General features: G+C 38.7%; 1 protein-coding gene across 5 annotated transcripts in view; it reads right to left on the bottom strand.

Moving 5' to 3' along the window:
* The window catches only part of abcc3 (ATP-binding cassette, sub-family C (CFTR/MRP), member 3), a 124761-nt gene that overhangs the window by 30082 nt on the left and 70279 nt on the right, over positions 1 to 24400 (bottom strand). For all 5 annotated transcript variants that reach the window (XM_055150111.1, XM_020919219.2, XM_055150108.1 and 2 more), the window contains exons 9-16: positions 22607 to 22784; positions 20666 to 20827; positions 18307 to 18399; positions 18038 to 18241; positions 6642 to 6788; positions 4600 to 4681; positions 3596 to 3662; positions 1842 to 1968 (exon numbers count right to left, since the gene is read on the bottom strand). In XM_055150111.1, coding sequence (XP_055006086.1) covers positions 1842 to 1968; positions 3596 to 3662; positions 4600 to 4681; positions 6642 to 6788; positions 18038 to 18241; positions 18307 to 18399; positions 20666 to 20827; positions 22607 to 22784 — 1060 coding nt within the window. The remainder of the gene's footprint in view (positions 1 to 1841; positions 1969 to 3595; positions 3663 to 4599; positions 4682 to 6641; positions 6789 to 18037; positions 18242 to 18306; positions 18400 to 20665; positions 20828 to 22606; positions 22785 to 24400) is intronic.

The following is a 24400-nucleotide window of genomic DNA, read 5'->3' as shown; positions in this document are numbered from 1 at the left end:
TGAGAGCATGTATCTGTACTTTGTACTTCACTATTTTTTAACTGGACTGAAAAGTAAATGTATTTTTTATTTTTGACTGAGACCTTCTGAAAAGGCTGAGGGTTTATTTTTAACATGTTCAGAGTTTAAGCAAACAAAAATATACAAATAAAACAGCTACAAAAAATAATTGATTCAGTTGTTTCTGTTGAGCACAACTCCACATAAATCTTTATCAAAATCACTACATCTGAAGCTTTATTAGATCTCAAAGTCTGCACAAAATACTTAGCACTTTTTATGTACATTTTTAAAGGGGTACTTAAATACTTTTACTTAGATGGCCCATATATATGATACAGTGAATGTTTACGATAATGTTCAAACTTCAGATTTATAGCCTTTCCTCTGAACCGTAGAAAGATATCAGTGACTATTTTTAACACCACAGTATGTAACTTTTTAGTTACAGTATGTAACTTTTTAGAAAAATGATATAAAGCATGTTCAGCTTTGTTGCTTGTTTGGACAAAGGAAACTCATTTATGCAATACATTTGATATTTTCACGGTCGATTACAATGGGTTTGTTGCTCGTAGAAGCAATGACCAGTGCCACAGTTTGATGTGTTCTTCTAGTTAATAAGACGCACTAAACAAAAAGCACTTTGTCAGTCTTTAAAGGGATATAATCATGAATAAGTGGGCCCCAAAGCCTTTGTTTTGTTTTTGTTTTGTAGTGCTTTATTGTTCCTGTAGGTAAATTGTCCTCTGCATTTCATCCATCCTTTCAGGGGCCGTGGGCAGCACATGGGGCACTGGAGACCCATCTCCATGATCTTGTTGCTAGGCTTGGTCAGGACTGCCTTAGCTGGAGGACTTTTGCATGCAAACTCCACACAGAAAATCCCGAGGATCAAATCTGGAACTTTCTTCCTGTGAAGCCTGAGTGTGAACCACTCGCCTTAATGACACCCAGTCCTAGTTTTAGCTTTCTTTTTCAATGGAATCATGCCACCTCCAGAATGTTACATACTGCACCTTGCACTGCAGAACTTTTCTGGGAAAAGATCTCCATGGAAAAGATTTTCTTGCCTTGAATTTTCCATAGTAGGGCTTTAAAGGACCCATATTATGCTCTGTTATATTGTTGTTTCCTCCACAAACCCTTTAGATTTAGGCTGTTTTTTTCTCTCAAACAGAAAACACTCTGTTTCACCTTGTGATGTCATGTTGTAATGCAGGAAGTGCTCCACTGTGTTTTTAAACTACACACACCATCACTAGAATTATTTGGACAATTTTAGCTTTGGAATTGACAAACTACTGAACATGAGGTAAAAAATATCTGTTAACTTGAAAACTACCACTACATGACATCACAAGGTGGAACAGAGCATTTTGAGTTTTGGAGATGGAGTCAGACTAAAAGTAAAGAAACACTCAAATGTGTGGATGAAAGAATGAAACAAACTCTCAAACAACATTCCAACATGACTAAAAGATCAGATCTAATTGTGTATTTAGTATGGTTTGATCATGTTCAGAATATTTATATTGAAAGCCATTTTTGTTTTTTCATTCACAAAAAAGACAAATGAAATCAGGATCAATCAATATGACAACGAAAATCCATCATACTGCCCAGTGCTAAGATCTATTATCAACCAAAATAGCGAAATAAAAACAACAGGACCATGTAGAGCAGGTAAATGTGAGCTTTTTAAAATGAGGAGTCTGACAGCAGCAGTTACACAGAGAGGGGAGATGTTTTTTCAATACAAAATGAATTTCAAAAGTGGCAGATAGTGGGTTAGTTATGTCCATTCATAAATACACTCTACGGTACGATCACAGTCTTACCCGCACAGACACCTCTCCCTCCAGTTTCTCCATCTCCCCGAGCAGAGCCGAGATGAGCGAGGACTTCCCACAGCCCACATGACCCACCACGGCCAGCAGAGAGCCCTGAGGCACCATCATGTTAATGCTGCAACACAAAGCAAGCACATACTCACAGGCCTGAACCATGTGACTCCCAAACACTAACAAAACTCATGTCATCAACACATCCTGGGTGGCTGGTGCTATAACTGGAGGCACTGCTCTGTCTGAAGCTCTGTCACACAGCTGGCACTCTTTCTTCTCACCGTCTTAAAACTTTTTTGGCTGTGTTTGCTAATGTGTGGATTGTGCCACTGTTGTAACAGCTAATTATTCCGCCATAGGGACGCATGCAGAACCTCCCAGCGTGATCAGCGTGAAATATCCAAAAGGTAAAAGCACAAATGTTGAACCTGATCATTTGGGTTTCTTGTATTAGTTCATCATATTTATACTTAAACAGAGTCCTACTTTTTAAACCTACATTGTAAATTCAGTTGCAATTAAAGTACCGTATTTTCCGGGTTATAAGACGCACTGTTGTTTTCCCGAACTTTTTTCACATATAAACCGCACCGAACTATAAGGCGCGGTAAACGAAACTCAAGAGCTGCTCCCGCTGGTTCAGGACTCTGGTTTGGATCTAGTCCGACTGTATTTCTCACACTAGGCTAAAAGCAGGGACTTTTTTAAGTTGTATCAATTGAATAGGCTATTGCCATAAAATTATTTGGTTAATTAAAGCCTAAAATAACAAATGCTGGTTCCTACATGATCCCGGGGAACACCGGGTCGTCTCTGTGCGTGCAGGTCCTGAACAGACATACACACCCCCAATTTTGACTCACTCTGGAGCCACATGTTCGCTCACTGGTTCTTGCTCTGATCTTCGTGTATCACATTCTCTGTATTGGCCATTGTTGGTAAAATAATTTGAAAATGAATCGCGGCTGCGTCTGGACAACAATCTGTTACTGCGCTGGAGTCGCAGATCAATAGGGACGGAGATGTGTGGAAAAAGCCATCCGGTCTCTTAAGGTAAAATTCTCGCAGCCAGTTGCTCATCTTTTCCTCGTCCACAGGAAAAATGAGGAATCACAGTACGTATTTCTCCACGATGCTCCTGACTACGGTAGCCGTAATACTGCAAGTGGTGCGGCTTTGTCGTTTACTGAAGTTGTACTGGAACACTTGCGGAAATTCATATAAAAGGCGCTCCGGATTATAAGGTGCGCAGTGGTTTTTGGAGGCTTAAAACTGCGCCTAATCGCCAAGGAAAATACGGTACTTTACAATTAACTTTACATAATGTTTTTTTTGCTAATTGTTATGGCATTTTGGTCTGGAAAACTTATTGCTCTACAGAATTTTCTGCAGTATGGCATTAAACAGATGAAGGTCTTCAAGCCAAATTACAGGTCAGATCTATGGAGAGGCGACACTTCTCATGGTAAGAATGAATGTTTTCATGGGGTTTATGTGTAGTAAAACACCTGGAATTATCGGACTCCGGTGGATAACTGATATTTCCCAATACCGATATTTAACAATATTTGCAAGACCCACAAATGTATCTTAAGTTGAAGTAAAGATATATATTGCCCTTCCCCATTTGTCAGTGATTTTTTTCAAAATAAGTTAACTTACAAAAAATAATAATAGCACACAGGTTAGAATAGTACTACATAAGTACTACATAAGCATGAGTAAGCAGTATCATTTCGTTTACATACTTGTGCAAAACTGGTGTATCCTGTTTGTCCCACGTGAATTTCCCATTGATGATGGTAGCAGCAAACTCTGAGGAGAGAGAATGACTGTTTGAACAGGAAAGACTAACGTGTCCTCACATTTGTACACTATGACTAAGACAGGATTCTGCAGGACACACCTCATTTCTTTTTTAAAGTTACTGTATTTACATAATAGATTCTCACTGGGAGCATCACAGCTATGAATGAACATGTATGGAATGCAGTGAACAAAACAAACTAACTCATTAAAAATAATTAAAAACTGGTTTTACATGTTTATTAGAGTTTTATGAACCAATGAATATAAATGTTCACCTTTTACTTTATTATTTCTTTTGACCCTGACAAGGCACACAGTGAAATGAAAACCATTTCAGGTCACTTCATCCTGAAGCTCACTGAGAGAAGACCAAAGGTTTGTAAGGCTGTCGACTTTGAGGATTCAAATATTTAGTTATTTTGTTTCATGATTCCATTGATGCTGCATCACATATTTGATGTTGTACATATGCACCCGAAAAGTACAAAGTAGAATTCAAAGAAACTCAAGTAAGAGTAAAACAATATTACAACGAGTAACAGTACAACTAGTAAATAGGAGTAATTGTAAGAACTAGGCAGTGAGTAGAGAGCTGTGAGTGGATGTGATTGAAAACATGTTAAAAACTGCTCAAGTCAAATGAATACTTGAGCGGAGGACACTTCTGTGTTCAGGAAGAGAGATGTTTATGTCTCAATGCCAACACAAAAAGACATTTTCAGGCATAATAAAGATTCAACACCACAAACTGAGGATTTTACACATATAAATAATGGGGTAGTCTAATAGGCTGTTTACATTATGTTTTAGGATTTGAATAAAAGTGCTGTTAGCTTTGAGACACAGTGATCTAGATCGTGCACAGAGCCTGTTCTAGACTCACAGCGGGAAGAGTAACCAAAACATTTACTCAAGTAAGAGGATGCTTTAGTTGTTGTTGTACCTGATCCTTTTCTGTCCACAGACTCTGGATCCAGCTCATCATGACTCAGGAAATTCTGGATCCTCTTCAGTGAAACGCTGGCCTGCCAAACAAAACACAGAGCAGGGTCTAGGCACGGTTCACGCTCCAACAAGTCAAATGGAATGCTTTTTCATGTCATTATAGAGCACTTTTTTATTTAGACATACATTTAAAAGTATAGTTCAAGAAGATTATGAGTTACAATAACAAACATAAACACACACATTCTCCATGCTTTGTGGAAACATACATACTATATTAATTTCCATGAGAGCAACCTTAACCAAAATTGTTAAACATGACCCTTAATTTAAAAGGCCCATATGACGTTATTTTCTGATCTGAACAAAAAAAAAAAAAAAAAAACGGTACAAAGTTCAACATATTCTGTGTCAGTATAAATAATCTAAAATGTCAGGTTGCTTGAATGTCTCCGATTCTCCCACAGAATTATACAGACCCTTTCCCACCATGTTCTAGCACATTATTATGATTATCTCCCCATTAAAGTGCCACTGACAGCTTTAAACTACTCATTTAACTAAAACACAGTTAAGATTCAGTTAAGAAGTCCAGTTCGTTTTCCCAATTTGGCCGTTTGTTAAGGTTTTAAATTTTACTTCTCGCTAGGGAGTTCCATATCTGTGATTTAGCAAAAGTTCTAGAATGTACAAAAAAATGATAACAATTCATTTTGTGGTTCAAAGTGTTACATAAGCCCTATTCATACATATACCAGAGGGTCCCCTTGTAAATTGCAATAATTACTAGGGCTGGGTATTATTAAGAAGTTGCCGATATGATACAAATCTCGATACAGTTCACTTTTGATTTGATGCAATAGATTTCAAATCGATTTGATATGATTCAGTAAAAAACAAAGGGTAAATCATGGCTGTGATACTAAAAGTCTTTGTTAAACCACTTCTTGTGCAAAGTTCATAAGAAACACAAACAGTGAAAATGTCAAATGTGTTGCATAAATGAGCTTCCTTCCTCTAAACAAACACCAAAACTGTAGCACTGTAACAAAATGATTTAGTAAAATATACCAAAAAATACTCTTGGTGATATATTGATATAGCAGCCCATGATATCGATACTGTATCATCATATTAAACCATTTGATATATCGATATTTCAATATTTTTGTACACCCCTAATAATTATAATTGTCATCTGTGTTTCTAGTCCTGTGCGAATTGTCCATGTGTAAAAATGTCTGTAAAAAAATTCACTGAATTTGACCTTCTGTAATTCTGCAAACTCAAAAGTCCTCAGGTAATTCTAGTCCTGTGTGAACACTCAGGTCTGTAAACTAGCCTGTTTTTTGTCTTGAAGCTAATAGTGATTGAAAATATGTTAAGAATCCCTCAGTCGTCCAGGTAGAATCCATGGCAAGGAGAAAAAAAATCAGTTTGTCGACTGAACAAAAATTAAGTTTGGTTGAATACGTTTTGCAGCTCATCCAAGCTGCTTCTTCAGTTCTAGTCAGAATGCTGATGGACACTTATAACAGATATAAGGAAGTGTCCACCAGCATCTGACCAGAACTGAAGAAGGAGACTAACTTTTGTCCAGTTGACAAACTGATTTTTTTCTCCTCATCAGTGATTGAAAATGTCTCTACGGCCCATTTTAGGTCCAAATATGAACAAAATCAACAATTTATTCTCCACAAACAATACTCTAATCCAGTTATTGTATTTTTCTACAATTAAAAAGTAAAAAAACCAAACAAAACTCAAACTGTGATAAAGACATGAACCAGTGCAATGTTTGTAAAGTTCAGATGGACTGGCTATATTGGTGGAATTCTCCCTAGAGTTATGTCATCAATATATTTAGAATTCTCTACTTCCTGCCTACTTTTTTCAACATACTTTCCAACTTTTCTTTTCAAATTGCTCCTTGATTTGTGTAAAAATACAATTTATATTTACAATAGTTATAATCCCACTGAAATAAGTCAAAATAAGAGAATGATCAAATCTTCCATGACTGCGTTTCGAGCTGCCTACCTGCACCATGCTGCTGATGACTTGGGGGAGCATGTTGAGAGGAAACCGGAGGATGTTGAAGAGAGACAGAGACACAAAGGCCTTCTCCGCATCCAATACGTTGTTCTCATCTACCGTCACGTAAACGGCAAACGTCGTCAAGGCAACCTGTGCACACAAAACCCGTTGATATTTAGGGATGAAAGAACTTTGAAGGTAAAGTGGTGAAAAAGTACATTAGATAGGCCTCTATTATATGCGTTTGAATAGGAGTTTAATTAGCAGACGTGGTGTGAATTGGAAGAAGTAATGAGATAGAAAGAATAGTGACAGACGTAAGGTGTTACATAAGAAATGTGATGGTTTGATCTGCTCTATGGTCTTATGAAGTCCTTCTTCTAACTGCAATTTGATCATATAGGCTCCTTTATTACTTACGGTCATGTACTAGCTCATCATGCTTGATTTTTACTAGCCATAATATGCAATCATATTATAAACTGTGAAATGTAATTTGTCTCAGTTTAGATTCATACGTCTCCAAATGAGTTCAAATGCTGTCAAGCTTTTTATACATTCAATGATATTTTTGCATTTTATGTGCACTGGCAAAAAACTCTGCAATGCAACCTCTGCAAAGTTTGTCCAAACAAGCACTCCACATATTAGATAAGAAACCTATGTCACATCGTTGTTGCTATACTATTTAGACCAGAGGTGCTCGCACTTTTTCAGCATGTGAGCTACTTACAAAATGACCAAGTCAAAATGATCTACCTAATACAAAGCCAAGCAAACTGCACTGAAACACTCTGTGCCCCTTTTTTGGAGCCTCACCCACAGTTTGAGAACCTCTTCTTTAAGAGAACTTCCTCTGGCACTTTACACAAAACTGTGAAAAAAGTGAAGGAAGATTTTTTAAACCTGTTTTTTAAAGTTCCAAACTGGAGTTACAGCCTCTGCACATTTACCAAACCAAACGCACATCGTGACAAACACAGATGCATTTGTGCACTTTTGTTAGACAAACTTCAGCCAAATGTGGCAGTAGGTCTGTTCTGTAGATCCGCTCTATGCTGTAGACCTGCTTTGTGCCAACACTGGAACACAAATTTAGACTTTTTTTGCTTCACGTTTGGTCTTGTTCTTCTAATCAGCCGCACTGTGGGAGGGGCTTGTGTTCGCTGTACGCAGGAAGGAGCGAGAGCGTGAAAAGGCGAGGGGCGGCGTGCTGACGTGAGGCAGATGGACAGGTAGGATGTTTAGGAAGTTGAACCTGCCCTGTGATGCACGCTGGTACACGAGGGCACACGCTGTCGCAGACGAGCCGTGCATAGGGAGCGTGTGTGTTTGTGATGCGCCGTAGAGTCTCCGCGGGTTTCAAATGAGCGCACAGGCTGCACTGAGACGCCCCACACGCTCCTGCACCCGCTACAAGTTTATTACCAACAGCAGCGGCCGTAATGAAATATGATCACACTTGTTGAGCGTCAGACCTTGAGTGAGAGACAAGACCGAGTCCAAACGCGAGTCCGAGACGAGACACGGCGATCTACCCACACGACCTTGGCGATCGACTGGTAGATCGGGATCGACGTATTGCGCACCCCTGATTTAGACAAATAATGTTTGTGTTTCATATGAAAGTGATTTAACATGATTTAGCCTTTATTTTCTGCTGAACTGTATCAAATTGATTTGAAATATATCGTATTGAATTGTATCAAATTGTAAACTCACTGTATCAAGGTATGTATTGTATCGGCAACTTCTTAATGATACCCAGTCCTACGCTTCAGGCATGCTTTTGATGAGAGAACACCATTATAACATGATCGATAGCTCCAAAAAGTAAAGTTAGTAAAGTTTTTAAAATAAACATAAACATAAATAAGAATAAAAATATGATATGGATATATTGCAGTTTTGGCTCTAATTTAAAGCTTGGATTAATGCTTGGAATGCATAAGGTAAGTAGTTCCTTGTAAACTCTTTGCACTGGTCCAAATAATTTCTTAGTTTTGTTTATCACACTTTTAAGAGAGTAAAAATCAGGCACAGCACCTTCAAACTGTACATAAATCAAACACTTCTATGGCTCATTAATGTTTATGATGCTGTTCTGAGTTATGGGCTGTTGGATGTTGCTATGACGTTTCCATGCCGTCTACTGTATGGTCACTTATTTCCAAACATCTGCATGGTCGACTACCTCTAACAGTAAAGCTATGGAAACAGAAGTGCTCTATTTACTTTACTTGGTCAGGGTCAAGGTCTTGGGAGTCATTTTTTTTAAAAAAAAAGGATACATATTGTGCGGCATTAACTTCGTAGACCTTTTACCTGCGTCGTGTTAATTGTTTGTTAAATGTGTTAAAGTGTTAATTCTATTCTCATTTAACCACTTGAAGTTGTGATTAGAATGATTCATGCATGGTTGAATGACCTTTATTTTCCTGTATTCAAGACGTCATTGCTCTGATCTACCCTCATTTGTACACAAACGCTGCTTTGTACTTTTGTTTAGAGATGCAATGATTCAGCGTTTTCAGTTACAACGCCGATTTCAATCCATCAAATGCTTTTCTCTGTGAAGATGTTATTGCTTTGTCTGGAATGTTTCACAGTATAGAATAAAGCCTAGGTCAGATCTGTGGAGAGGCAACCCTGCCCACAGTCAGAATGTCTGTTTTTCAAGGTGTTTCTGAGCTATAAAACCACCTGTAATTGAATAAATGTAAAGTAGAGCTGTTTAATGTCACACTGTGGAACATTCCAGGCAGAGCAATTTCCTTTAAACAAAAACGAAATAAGACAACTGATCCAAATGTTCTATGTGGCTGTTATTAATCTTTCAAGTAACCACAGGACAGCTTTGTATAAATAAAAGTTCAAACATTATGAGACTTTCCAGACCAACTACAACCAGTACTGAATAGTCCAGTTTATACAGTATGTGCAACCAGGATATCGGCTGAACTGATATTTAGAAGCTGATATCCAGTATCATTTTCAGTATCTGAGGATTTCTTTTCTTTTGGTCTGCTTATTGCCAGTATAATGCTTCAGACTGCACTTCAGACAGAAAATGGCTGACATATCCATATAGAAAACAACAGAAAACTTTATATCAAATGCTGTATTTTTCAGACTATGAGGTGCACCGGACTATAAGGCGCAATATCAATAATGCTGAATTCTCTCATCTGTTTTCATACATAAGGTGCACCGGATTACAAGGCGCATTAAAGGACACGACTCAGGGGAATGTGAGTGTTCTTTCTGTGACAGAGGATGTTCTGCTGATGGTGAGTCTGTTCTGTGCTTCTGCTGCATTGGAGATGGTTCATGTGAAATTTTTCAGACATGAAAAATCTTTAAATGTTTGTTTTGTCTTGTCTTTTCATGTATGATATACTAACTTGAAGTGTTGTTCTGTCAAATGTGGGAGGGGATTGGAAATCCATTATCCACCCCCTTTTCAAACCTGCATGTTTGTATCTGCATTTGTATTGTTATGTTGTAAATTGTATGTGCAGGTTTGAAACTAACTAAACTAAACTTTACTCCGTGAGGCTCCTGGCTAGAGACGCCGTAATGCTTGGACAATGTATTAAGCGGCTTCATCGCTTACCAAAGTTGTACTAAAACATTTTGACAGATTTTTGAGCGCCGTGTACCACATAAAGTCAGTTCGAGGTCAGTAAGCAGAAACAGAATTAATACATAAAGCGCACTGACTTATTGCGCACTGACAATTTCCACTGTCCAAAAATATGGTACGGTATGCTTAGCTATAATTTTATTTCATGTCAAATGTCAATGCGTGTCGACTTGTGTCTTCTCAGGGCATGTCATTCACATCAGGGCACGTCATTCACATCAGGGCACGTCATTCACATCAGGGCACGTCATTCACATCAGGGCACGTCATTCACATCAGGGCACGTCATTCACATCAGGGCACGTCATTCACATCAGGGCACGTCATTCACATGCCCCGATGTGAGCACCACATTGTTACTTCACTTAGTGGTGCTCCAGCCAGCGCTCCAACTACATATATTTTTTTGCACCTGCTTATTTGACTGGATCCGACGGACTGGAACATGTATAATCACATTTCACTTGGGGGGACTCAGGAGAGGAAGTAGACAGCTACAGATGTTAAACGTATGTACAGCATGTTTGAATATGTTTTTGCATATGTTGTAAAGCAGTTGTAGTATAGTACTCAATGTTCTACTGCATTGTTTCCCCACTTGGTGTACTCGAGTAGTTGCTTGAGGGTACCTGGAATGGTTTCAGATTTTAAAAGGTAATGTTGATTTGAATATGACATTTTCTTTGTTTACTACATTTTACATCCTTATGAATAAATGTTATGGATTTTGTTGGATGACTTTGCATGTCAGTATCATTACAACAACAACATATACAAATATAACAGATTTATTATTCTAATTTTTTTTTTTCTTTTATATTCTTGTTCATACATTTCACAGCATATCATAAAATGGAAATTACATAGATAGTTATTTATGTATAAACTCATTCAGGGTAATTTGTTGGATTTGGAAACACCTGATTGGCCCACAATTTACAAATGATGGAATCACGTCATATTAGGGCTTTCGAAATAATTCATTTGTTAAATTTGTTAAATTATGAAATTAATTTAACATAAGTCGCAGTAAAAGAGGCGTGCTTTCAGAATAACTTAAACTATGGCATATTGCTTTAAGTGTGAAAAAGCAATCCCTCCCAATAAATCTGGGTTTTGGTTTATTTTGTGGTTTATTCTGCATTTGCTTCCAGGTGAAGAGGACCAGCGAGTTTTTTTTTTTTTTTTTTAATTCTAAAGGATTATCAGTACAAAATGTAGGGTGTATTTTGGGTGTCGGATAAAGTCTAGGGCGTACTGGATAACGATATGTAACTTTTAAAATACATAGGTTAATTTGTTAAAGGTACATTTTGTAACTTTTCACCTGCTTCTTTCTATGAACATGTCATTGCTCTGCCTTGAAAGTTCCACAGTGTGACATTAAACAGCTCAACTTTACGTTTATTCAATTGCAGGTGGTTTTATAGTTCAAAAATACCTAGAAAAATAGAAAGACATTCTGATTGACCGGCGTCGCTTCTCCACAGATCTGACTGGTAACTTGGTCTGGTTTGGTCTCAATGAAGATAGAAAGGTTTAATGCCGTACTGTGAAACATTTGACAGACCCTTCACTGGAAAAGTTACACAGTGCACACTTAGGTTAAGGTAAACTTCATAAATGAACTTTTCTCCTTTGTGAAAATAACAGTAACAAAATGTATTTCGCTGGGATATAAAATCATTAGTCACATACAGCCAAGTAACACTCTTCTATTTCCATTTTGAGCCATTAGTCAGTCCAAAATGGGCACACGGAGAATGAGCGTCTCCCATGCGTACAGTTTCAGGACCTTAATCCCATTCAGGATCTCGTTCATCACTTTAATGCGCTCGTCTTTGTAATGCATCTGCTCCACCTTCGCACCGACAGAGTATGGAGTATGGAAGATCATTTGTTTCAGCAGAGTTTGAATTTGAAATGCAGTTAAAGGTAAGGCATTAAGCCTTTCTATCTTCATGGAGACCAAACCAGATCAAGTTACAGGTTAGATCTGTGGAGAGGTGACTCCGCTCAATCTCGAATCGTGTAGATACTGGTGTCACAATTCGATACATGTGTTTGGTCAATACACACGTGTTCCTCCATACTCACTGTGACGCCATTTATTTTGGTCAAAAAGGGAAATAATTAATGCAGCGTCCTCCTCAGATACAGTAGGAAAACAGCTCCATACAGGCTTACAGCTGAGATATTCTGACAGAGGGTTTTCCCTTTCAGTTACTTTTTATTTTACACTGACCGAGAAGTGACAAAGATATTAACTTTTAAATACTCTAAAATCGCTTTTCGCTTTACATTGGCTTTAATAAAGTGCGCTCGTATATGCACTGCAACCGCAACACAACTCACGATATCCACAATCTTTTTCTCAGACTCTTAAATTTTCATTTTATTTTATTATAAAATATAAAATAGCCTGAGAAAGGTCTGTTCTTATTTTCACTGAATAAAAATTTTGAGCTGTAAATCATTAAACTAATTGAACTAAAACACTTCACAGTATGACATTAAACTACAACTTTACAGTAGTTCTACTGTAATGTAATGTATGTAATGTTTCATTAATATCATAGCGTTATTATATTATACTCATTAGCCAAAAAAAAAAAAAAAACTTCATGAGAATTTCTTTTTCATGTCTTAAAACATGTCGAAATTGAATTGATATCGTGACCCATGTATTGAGATACTACATACTGAATCATGGGAAAACTGTATCATTGTATCCTTAGTCAGAATGCCTGTTTTTGTAGGTAGTTCTGAGCTGTAAAACCACCTGTAATTAAATAAATGTAAGCTAGAGCTGTTTAAAGTCATACTGTGGAACATTCCAGGCAGAGTAGTGACATATCCATAGAAACAAGCAGGTGCTAGAAGTTCAACCAAAAAGTTACATAGTGCACCTTAAAATTTTTCAAGAAAAAAAATAATAAAATAGAGAAAAGAATATTGGTATTACTCTTCAACATTGGCTGATATCAGAATTGAGCAATCTGTATTGATATGGGCCAATACTGATACTGGACCCATTATAGCGCCCATCCCTACTACTTGAGACAACAAAGTCTGGGACCCACAGTACAGTACACTCTGCTACTGTACTCCACCCAGCCCAGCAGACTGTTATGGTCAAGCTTCAAACAGCGCTTTACTTGGCCTGGTGCCACACTGCATGTACAGCTGTCATGTCTGATTCATTTGGTATCACGTTTTCCCAGCGGCTGACACACTTCCTCTTAAAGTGTACAGTGTACAGTGCTCAAGCTGATTTTTCCTGTCTTAAAAACATAAATAGTACGAGATCATTTTCAACAGTTTGCAGTGAATCCGTGTATCATTCGTTCATTAGTGTTTCAAAATAAAAGCAAAAATAAGAAAATGAAAAAACAACTATTTTTAAAATTATTTGTCTCCAAAACCAAAATGAAAAAACAAATACACACACACACAAAAAAAAAGGATAACGATTTGTTTCAGATTTTGTGTTTAAATGAATAATGGAAAAAACAGACAACGGCCTTTCTCGTTTCTGTGACTTAAACTACAATGCCGGACTAAACCAGGACTAAACCAGGACTAAAACAGGATTAAACCAGGACTAAACCAGGACTCAACCAAGACTGAACCAGGACTAAAACAGGACTAAAACAGGTCTAAAACAGAACTAAACAAGGTCTCAGCCCTGGTCTGGTCCTGGTCTCAGCCCTGGTCTGGTCCCGGTGTCAGTCTCGGTCTCAGTCCCGGTCTCAGTCCTAGTCTGGTCCTGGTCTCAGCCCTGGCCTCAGTCCAGGTCTGGTCCTGGTCTAAGTCCTGGTCGTGTCCCAGTCTCAATCCTGGTTTAGATCTGGGGCCTCATTTATAAAACTTGCTTACGCAAAAATCCGTGCGTGCGCGCTTCCTACGCCAACTGCAGTATTTATAAAACTCGCTTAAGGCGTGGCTCTTTGCTTAACTCTACTCCAACTCGGGACCTCCTCTAAACTCTACGTTCTACTCTATGTTCCCGGACCCGGTGTAGCACAGAGTCCCACAGTCCACACCACGACCATAGACTTCTATAGAACACAGACTGTGACCAACACAGAGGACGAAATAATGACCCGACCTGAGAGAAAAACTCTTCCCTTGGACGCAGCAGGAGCCAGACTTTGATTTAATGAACAAAACTTTAACACTTTTACTTTAGTCTTTACGCACCGAGCGCCAGAGTGACCCGAGTCTGCGGACAACACGAAGCCCACTGCCCGAACCTGACCCCAACCAAAATCTTCCCTACATTTTTGTGTAATGGGAAACTCTTGCACATGAGAGCTGCTCTCTGACTGTATGACCCAGAACAGACCCAACTCACAGACCCAGACTCACAGACCCAGACCCACACTCCAGACCCAGACCCAGACAGACCCACACTCCAGACAGACCCCAGACCCACACACTCACAGACCAGACCACACTCACACCCAGACTCACACCCAGACCCACACTCACACTCACAGACCCAGACCCACACTCACAGGTTCAGCAGTTTGGATGTTTCGTGTGGACTTTAATTGGCAGAATAACATCTGTATCTGATGTGTTTCATGTTAAATCTGTGTCCTCGTGTCCTCGTGTCCCTCCCTCGCTCCTTTCCCTCTCCAGGGGAGGGCATCTGAATCTCTCGCACGCGCTCATAATTTGACCATTCAGATCAGCGCGTGCACGTATCTATGTGTATATGCATAAATATACAGGGCCAGTCCTCACACACTTCATAGACAGACTTAAAAATACAGCGATAAAACTCTTGAAACAGCGAAAAAAACACATGGGCTTTACTGCAAAGATGTGCTGCCTAAATATTATAAAAAATGATTAAATGAACAGATGAGTCATTGTTGTCACTTTTAGTTTTGTATTTATTTATTAAACCTTGTTTAATAAAGTCTCTTTAATAAAGTGTTTGTCGTGATCACGTGGTGCTGCGTGGAGCCTCCTCCTCCCTCTGTCCCGCGTGTCTCGGTCAAACCTCACTGATTATCGGCTCATGTTCAGGGAAATCTCATTCACCAGTCACTTTACCTGCTCCTTTTATGGTGAGGTGGAGGTGTGGAGGGGGCGTGACGTGACGTAGGTTTACATGCGCAAATTCTAGTTGCAGGTGGGATTTATAAAGCAAAGATTGCGTGGTTTGGTGCGTGCGGTGGGTTTTCTAAATATGGAGTTTGCGTGGCGCACGCCTCTCGTAGCTACAGACGTACGCACTAACTTACGACAACTCCTGCGCAGTTTTTTATAAATGAGGCCCCTGGTCTCAGTCCCGGTCTGGTCCTGGTCTCGGCTCTGGTCTCAGTCCAGTCCGGTCCTGGTATCAGTCCTAGTCTCAGTCCTGATCACCCAACAGTAGATTCTTAAATGGGTACTTTCATACTTTTACTTTTACTCTTTTACACTTTTACTTAAATAGATTTTTTCATGTGATACTTTTACTTGAGTACATTTCCGATCTCCTTTCACTTAAGTAACAATGAATACTTCTTTCACTACTGTTCCACAAATACCGCTTCCTTCTGGACCAAGATAGTCTGTAATTACGTCGGCATCCCTGTGTTTGTTTTGTGTTTGGGCTCTTCATCTTTGGCTTCTACCCACGCTACAACTCTGCCCTGTCATTTGTCCTGTGAACGATCCCGAACACAGACACAGGAATTCATCCTGCTGTGATTGGTTTGAGAATTGTCGCCTCACAGCAAGAAGGTACCACATTGGAATTCCAGAATGGGTATGACCTTCCTGTGTGGAGGGTCACACATTCTCTGCTTGGGTGGGCGGCTTTCTTCAGGGTGCTCTGGTTTTTTCTGTCAACATGGATAGCAGGCTAATCCTCCAGCTAGGTACTCCTGATCGAGAAATGGAGCAGTGTCTTTGCTGCACTGTTTTCCAAGTTAAAGGTCCTTTATTACGCAAAAGGAGTTGTGTTTTGTTTCATTCACACGTTTGATTCCACTCGCTCTTGTATACTGCACATCTTTGGCACAACTACAAGAAAAAGAGTTTGCAGAGTTTGACAGTGACCTCTTACTCTGAGAGAATATTACTGCAAGTGCCGAGGTTTTGTAGTGCCAGTGAAATGTTTGTTAACTGTGGTGTGAGATCCTGTCTTGTCACATTTATGTGTAGAGCCATGAATCTGAACAATCAAATCATTCAAGCTGTAGTGTGTCCTGTGAGGAGCTCTGTCAGATTCAGCTCTAAGCTGTGGACACACTGGTGGTTTAGTCTGTATACATTATAACATGCACTGTATATTTCAATTTGTATTCTTCTTATTTTAATCTACTTATACTATGAACTATGGGTGTAATGATGCATGTATTCATGCCAAACTGTTTTGGTATGGGATGTTTGGTTCAGTACAAGGCACAAATGAGTTCACGCAATTTGTGTGTATTTACATTCCACCACCAAATGTGCAGCTACACAGAAGGCTCGGCTATTTAATATTCACAAGGGAACTCGTCCGTTATTGGGACGACCTTTGTCCCTTGTGAAAGTGTATTTTCAGTCGCTGGAGACATTGTAACTGCTGCAGATCTGCACTTACACTGTGGACAAGTTGTTTTTTCTGGCCAAAAACATGAAGATTGAGTAAAACTTCATGCTGGAACTGTTAGTGCTGCACTTTACTTTTTGAAAAGTTTAGTTTACTGTTTACAAGGAATTTATTTTTTATAATATTTCATGCATTTGTTGTTTATTTGAGAATATTTTCTTTAACTTATTAGTATTACCAAGCAGCACTTTGCATTTATTTTATTTTCCTGTTTATATAATGTTAAAACAAATAGTTGGTTTAATAAAAACACAAATGGTTTCACATTTTGTTTCCAAACTGTACCGAAAGTGAACCAAACCTTGACCTCAAAACCGAGGTATGTACCGAACCATGATTTTTGTGTACCGTTACACCCCTACTATGAACCAGATATTATGTGTTCAAAATAAAGATTGAATTGAACTGAATATGACTAACCCTTTATTATTAGTCCATCAATAACCCCAATGCTCAAAATGCTCTGTTCCATAAAGCTGTAGTTTTTACGTTAACAGTTACTTTTTACCCTTTGTTCAGTGGAGCTTGTCAATTCCAGGGCTAAAATTATTCAAATGATTCTAGTTAAGGTATATGGAATTTAAAAAACATAGTGGAGCACTTCCTGTATCATCACAAACATCGCAAAGACTGTTTTCTGTTTGAGAGAAGAACTCTGCAGGATTTGTCTGTGTGAATGAAATGAAACACAACTCTGGGTATGTTGTTGATGAGGAAACAACATTAAAACATGGACCAGAAAATAGCGTAACACAGGCCCTTTAAAGCAATGACGAATTTCTCTACAGCAGGGGTCTCCAACCTCGTTTCCTCCGGTAAGCTACCTACAAAACTAAAATGCCAGAGAGCTGCTCATTTTAATGTTTGCAAGAAATGTTGTAATTAAGAGCCACGGCCTTAGATAGGAACAGTTAGAGGTCTATAAAACATACACCATTATCCATTTATTAGTGCAGAAAGTAAAGTTAGGCAAGAAAATGATACATTTACAATTTTAATAGTCATTCTATTCATCAAATTTTTGTTAATTATAATTCAGAAATTCTTTGGCGAGCTACTTAGAAGGAGGTGGAGAGCTACTGGTGGCTCCTGAGCTATAGGTTGGAGACCCTTGCTCTACAGGGACAATAAAATTAAAGAAAAACAAGAGATTACCAGGAAAGGAGCGCTGGTCCAGGCCATGGTGGACAGTGCTCCCAGGAAGGCGGTCTTGCGCAGCACATGGAGCTCCTTCTGTCGGATGGCTAACACTTTGTCTATGAAGGACTTCTCCCACGCGTACAGTTTCAGGACCTTAATCCCATTCAGGATCTCGTTCATCAGTTTAATGCGCTCGTCTTTGTAGCGCATCTGCTCCACCTACGCACACACAGAGGGTCAGTGATGTGCTGTGTGGTGAGTTGGAGACTGTGAGTGCGGGATACCTGGTAGGCTCTGGTTTTCATAGCGATGAAAGCGTTGAGTGGGATTAGGAGGATCATAACTGCCACTCCAGCCAGCACGGACGGACCCAATTTCTGCAAAACATTGAAGCTTATCTTTAGCCACTGTCTTTTTTTACACAACAGTCCTCCACTGATTAGCTTTTTCTTAGCATCTTGTTGGGGTGGAGGGTCTACTATCTGCTTGTCTCCATGGGACTGTTATAGCTTTGCATCAGATGTTCTATAGTAGTACTCCCCAACCTTTTTAGAGCCACGAACCGGCTTTATGTCTGACAATATTTTGTAGACCAGGGTTTAGTCCTAGTTAAATCCTGTTTTAGTCCTGGGTTACTCCTGGTTTTAATTCCTGGTTTAGTCCTGGTTTAGACCTGGTTTAGTCCTGGTTTAGAACTGTTTTATTTATGGTTTTAGACCTGGTTTAAAGTTGGTGTAGACCTGGTTTTAGACACGTTTTTTTTCACCTGGTTTTGTTCTGATTTTAGACCTGGTTTAGACCTGGTTTTAGAGCTGGATTTAGAGCTGGTTTAGTCCTGGTTTTAATTCTGGTTTTAGTTTTGGTTTAGTCGTGGTTTAGTGCTGGTTTAGATCTGGTTTATACCTGGTTTAGTCCTGGTTTAGACCTGGTGTAAACCTGGTTTAGTCCTGGTTTTAGTTCTGGTTTTAGTCCTGGTTTTAGACCTGGTTTAATCCTGGTTTAGACCTAGTTTAGACCTGATTTAGACCTGGTTTAATCCTGGTTTAGACCTAGTTTAGACCTGATTTAGACCTGGTTTAATCCTGGTTTAGACCTAGTTTAGACCTGATTTAGACCTGGTTTAGTCCTGGTTTAGAGATGCATAAAGGGAGGGGGGGTGTGCACTTTTGCAGCCCGGTACCAAACGACCCACAGCCCAGTACCGGTCTGTGGCTCGGGGGTTGAGGACCCCTGTTCTATAGTATGTATAGTAACTGTATGTATAGTTTGTTTTCATACCTCACAGTTTGTTCTGCTTCCTGCGATGTTCCTCAGAGTCACGTGATATTGCTTTGACGTGTTAAACAGGTTTTGGCGCTGTCTTCCAAACCAGTGGAGGCGGGATGACAGCGCCATCTACAGTCCCACTTCCTCAGGACTCACTGCCACAGCAACATCACCTGACCACTCTGAGGAAGACCGCGAGGGAGCAGTCCAAACTGTCAGGTACAACACAAACTCCTGGTCTGAAAAAGAACCTAATAACATAAATGATCAGACCTAATAACATAAATTATCTACAAACCGACAGTCATTATTTCACTATATGGTGCTACCACAGCATGTTTTTTTTACGTTTTGCATTTATGAATGTGGATGTGTATGGCTAGGCTATGTGTGGGTGCACTTTTAAAAAATATCCATAGAGCAGGGGTCTCCAACCTGTAGCTCAGGAGCTGCCATTAGCTCTCTACCCCCTTCCAAGTAACTCACCAGGGGATTTCTCAATTACATGTATTATCCTGAATAACTCAAATTTGATGAAGTAAAGGCCTATTATTGTAATTCTATCATTCATAAATAAATAATGGTTTATGTTTTATTCATCTGTACCTGATCTAAGTCTTGCCATGGCTCTATGAATACTTTATTTGCTATAACTGCAAAAAATAAGTAGCTCTCTGGATTTTTTGTTTTGTAAAGGAAGCTCAACTGAGGAAAAGTGTTGGAGACCGCTGCCATAGACACTCTTTTATCTCTTACTATTTACTGCTCCCTTTGTTGTATCGGTTACAATGTCAATAAAGATATTCTCTTCTCTAATTCTTCTTCTCTAAGACCAAATGGACCTCATTGGAGTGATCTGTCTTGCATTTCAAGTGAGCTCGCCTCTCCACAAGGATAATCATGTTCAAATGAAACAGAGCTTCTACTGATAACAATTGTAACGCTGATTTATTCTTAATGTTATGATGTCAACATTGTTTACTATGTTATAATTTTGTGTTTTGGTTCAAGACTATTTTCTAATCAGAAAGCAGAATGAGCGTCATGTGAATCTCTCATTTGGATTGCCAGTTTCAACACCAGTTGGTTTAAACCTAAAATGTCCCTGTCTCTGATGTGAATGGTCACTCCCTAAACCCCAGCACCTACAGCCAATCATGAATCAGTGCTTGTGTTGTTGTAGGAGATGATGTACATATACTTATAGACTCTATATAAACTATATAAACCCATTTGTGATTGAAGTACATTTTACAGTACATACAGTTCCTCTGAGTGAATGTGATACTAGACCTTGAGCATGCCTTAAGTAGTACACACACTTTGGTTGGTATGAGAAAAAAGTAGCAGCTCTTAATCAAAGTCGAGTGTATTTACCAGCCAAAGAAAATAGAGAGCCAGCATGATCTGCAGAGGAGCAGACCACAGCATGTTGAGGAACGTGGTGAGGTCCATAAACCTCTGGGCGTCCACTGACATCAGGTTGACCACTTCCCCCACAGTGGACGAGCGCTTGGCTGCGTTGGTTATGACCAGAGACTGTAAACAACACAGCACACAACATCAGCTCTGCAACACTTCTGGCTGTGCTTGCATTTAGTCTGATCTGGGTGTGTACAAACAATATATGTGCATGAGACAGATTTCCATCTATTTCATTTGTTACTTAGTATGGTCGGAAGTACCTGGAAAGTATTTAATGCTACTTAAGGCATAAATACAGGACCTAGTGTTGAATTTCATGTTTTAAACATTTGACATAGGTAGAGGGATCCATTGGTTGTTGTATATTTTTATTTATTTAAATAATAACTACAAAGTTCAAGGTGGAAAGTTAGATTCAGAGATCATTTATAACACTACAGTGACAGAATGCTTATGAATGAATGCTGAGTTCAGTATTTAACTCATGGGCACTCTACCAGCTGCTTATCGCCATGGAGTTGTACTTGCTTTGCATGAAATGTTACACAATATGGCATTGTTTCCCAAAGACCAGGTCATGACAATCAGGTGGGTCACAAGTGATTTTTTGGGTTGCCTTGTCATGATCTGCATGTAGATCTGCAATATACAGTTCTGACACATGAGACATCATTATTTTATTGACTATTTTGTTCCAGTGTTGCTGGTTCAATGTTGAAAAGAAAAAGAAATGTTCTACATTTAATGTCCAAATAGGCGACTTATGGATCCTTTTATTGCTGCTTCAGTGAATGTTTTTCATTGTTTAAAACTTAAGTAATACTAATAGTTCAGAGACATGGTCACTCAGTCAACAATAAAATATCCTCATTAATGTTCAATAATGGTCAAATCCACTTTTATTTTGTGATTTATGAATAATGTCTATTGACTTGGGTCGTGAAAGTTTGTGAAAAAAAAAAGTTTGGGAAACACTGCAATATGGCATTCAAAATATCTGTCTTGCATTTAATCAACAGGTGATTTTATGGTAAAAAAAAAACCATACAGTTTTACTGTGTAGAAGGTCACTGCTCCACAGATGTAACCTGCACTGATGGCATCAACTGCCAGATAAACACATAACAACTATGTATGTAGAATAGGGACGGGCATTCGATGAAATGTTCTTAATCGATCATCGGAAGAATTAACGATCGATTATTGATTAATCATTAACATTTTTATATTAAAATGATCATCATTATTATTACTATCTGCACTACTAATCTGCATAAATAAATTCAACTTTACGACATATAAACTGTAACCACTCTAGAGCCACATCAGCCTGTTTGACATTAGAAACAGAAACGAAACTTAAAACTGCATCGCTAATTTGCATAAACTACAGAAGAAGATAAAAGAAGATAAAACTACAGCTCTTGTGCGCCGATGCGGTCAACTTCTGTCAGATTAAAAGACATGACTCAGTGGAATACAGGTTAGTGTGACCAGATTTGCGTTTGTCAAACCCAGGACACCGTACGGGGGGTGGGGTCATCAACATTGCACTACTCTCACCTGGCAAAACTTTTTCCCACTACACACTGTGCACATGGCCTCACACTTGTCCCGAACGCAACGGAAAGCGTGGAATTTCTTGTACAAGTCATCGTTAAATACACATTTGTGCTTCAGTACGCTGCAGACTGACCGACTATTTGTGTCTCGCTCCTTCTGAGTGCAGAGAGACACATGTACAGACCCTGTTTGGTCACACTACACACAGCAACCTACATTCGGTTTGTCGATTAAAATGAACGTAATCGATGAAATTCTTAATGATCAATTATTGATTAATCGACTAATCATGCCCATCCCTAATGTAGAAGTAGTAGTAAAGTGAAGTACCTTCCTGTAAATCGCTCCGACAATGGCTGTGCGTACATTCATGCCTGTCACAAAGCAGTACTGGAAGTGCTGGTGCAGTATAAGAGTCTGGAGCACTGCAGTGAAGAACATGAGGAATGCCAAAGCGTAGCCCCACCAGTCTGGAACACCCTTCTGTTTAGTGAACGAGATCAGCATGCTGAGGAGAGAAAACAGCACACGTTTAGTGTTCAACTGAAATAAAGGGGGGTAAAGGCATTATTACTGATTTATTTAGAACGTAGTCATTTCTATTACAGTGTTTTAGTAAAAATCAGATGTTTCTTATGAAACACTAGGCACTAGGGATGTCAAGATTATTTAGTGAATGAATAATCATGATTTATTTTCAAGGTTCAAGGTTCAGTTCAAGGGCCCATATTTTCCTGATCTCTGTTATAATGTTATTTCCTCATCATAAAATACCTGGAGTTTTGTTTTTTTTGTAACACACAAACCCTGCATATTTAGGCTGGGTGAAAACATTTTGTTGTAGGAAGTGCTCCACTGTCTTTTTAAACATCATACAACTTCACTAAAATCATTTGAATAATTTTAGACCTGGATTTTCCAGTCTCTACAGAACTAAAGAGAAAAGATACTGTAGCTGTAAACTTGAAAACTACCTCTTCATGACATCATAAGATAGAACAGAGCATTTGGAGCTTTGGAGATGCAGACAGACTTATAATAAAGGATTACTCAAACATGTATGAATGAAACAAAACAACCCCAAGTCTGTAACAGACAAGAGGTAACAGCATTATAAAATGACTTAAAGCTCACATAAATACATTTTGTGAAAAATAGAATCTTTAACAATAAAAGTGTAAAAACAAAATAACAACAATACCCTAAATGTAAAACGATTCTTTCATCTGGCAGTTTATGTGACATTAATTTGACTTTATCATTCATTCATTAAAGGTTCTATATTAGACAAAAGTGACTATTGTGAGCTTTAAGACTTCTTATATAGTCATAATCTCATCAAAAACCTGAATTTGTGTTTTGTTTCATTCACATATGTTTGAGTAAGACTTTATGATTAGTCTGTCTACATCTTCAAAGCTCCAAATGCTCTGTTTTCTGTGTGAGAGAAGAACACACTCTAACTGTGCAGGGTTTGTGTATTAAACTTGTGTGCATGAAACAAAACATAACTCCAGCTCTGTTTGTGATGAGGAAACTACATTAGAACATAGATCAGAAAATAGTGTAATATGGACCCTTTAAATTAGATGTCAAAAAGCTGCTCACATATTGAAGGAATGCTGATAATTTTGCAGTGTGAATGACTGGTGATAAAGAATGTCACTGTGACATTACTATCTGGCTCATCTTGTCCCAATAAAACCAGAACACGTGTTTAAATGTGTAAAATCCTGTTTGACGTCATCATAAATAGCAGACGATTATGATTATGACCAGAGGCACTGTCAGCCAAGATACACATACACTTTTATTCAGTACAACATTTAGTAAAGAATAAAGGGCCAGTGTATGTCTGCACTCTGATTGTCATTAGAGCGTGTAGGCCAGGGTCAGTGTGCATTATTTTAAATCAAATCAAAGCTAATATTATTTTAGATGTGAAGAGATAACTGTCGGAGGATTACAACAGGGTATCCCCACGTCTGACTACCTCAAATTTAACACTTTTATAAGAGCTTTTTAAGACCACTTAAATGAAAATTAAGACCAACATCGTACCCATGATGCAGGCGAAAAACACCAGATCCAATTCTTATAATGACCAACCAACTGCTGCATCTA

The sequence above is a fragment of the Boleophthalmus pectinirostris genome, unplaced genomic scaffold (assembly GCF_026225935.1).
Source record: "Boleophthalmus pectinirostris isolate CB_2022bp ecotype Guang Dong unplaced genomic scaffold, ASM2622593v1 HiC_scaffold_14, whole genome shotgun sequence".
In the NCBI taxonomy this organism is placed as follows: Eukaryota; Metazoa; Chordata; class Actinopteri; order Gobiiformes; family Gobiidae; genus Boleophthalmus; species Boleophthalmus pectinirostris.
Note: the sequence above shows the minus strand (reverse complement) of the source record. Positions and strands in the feature narration are given on the sequence as shown.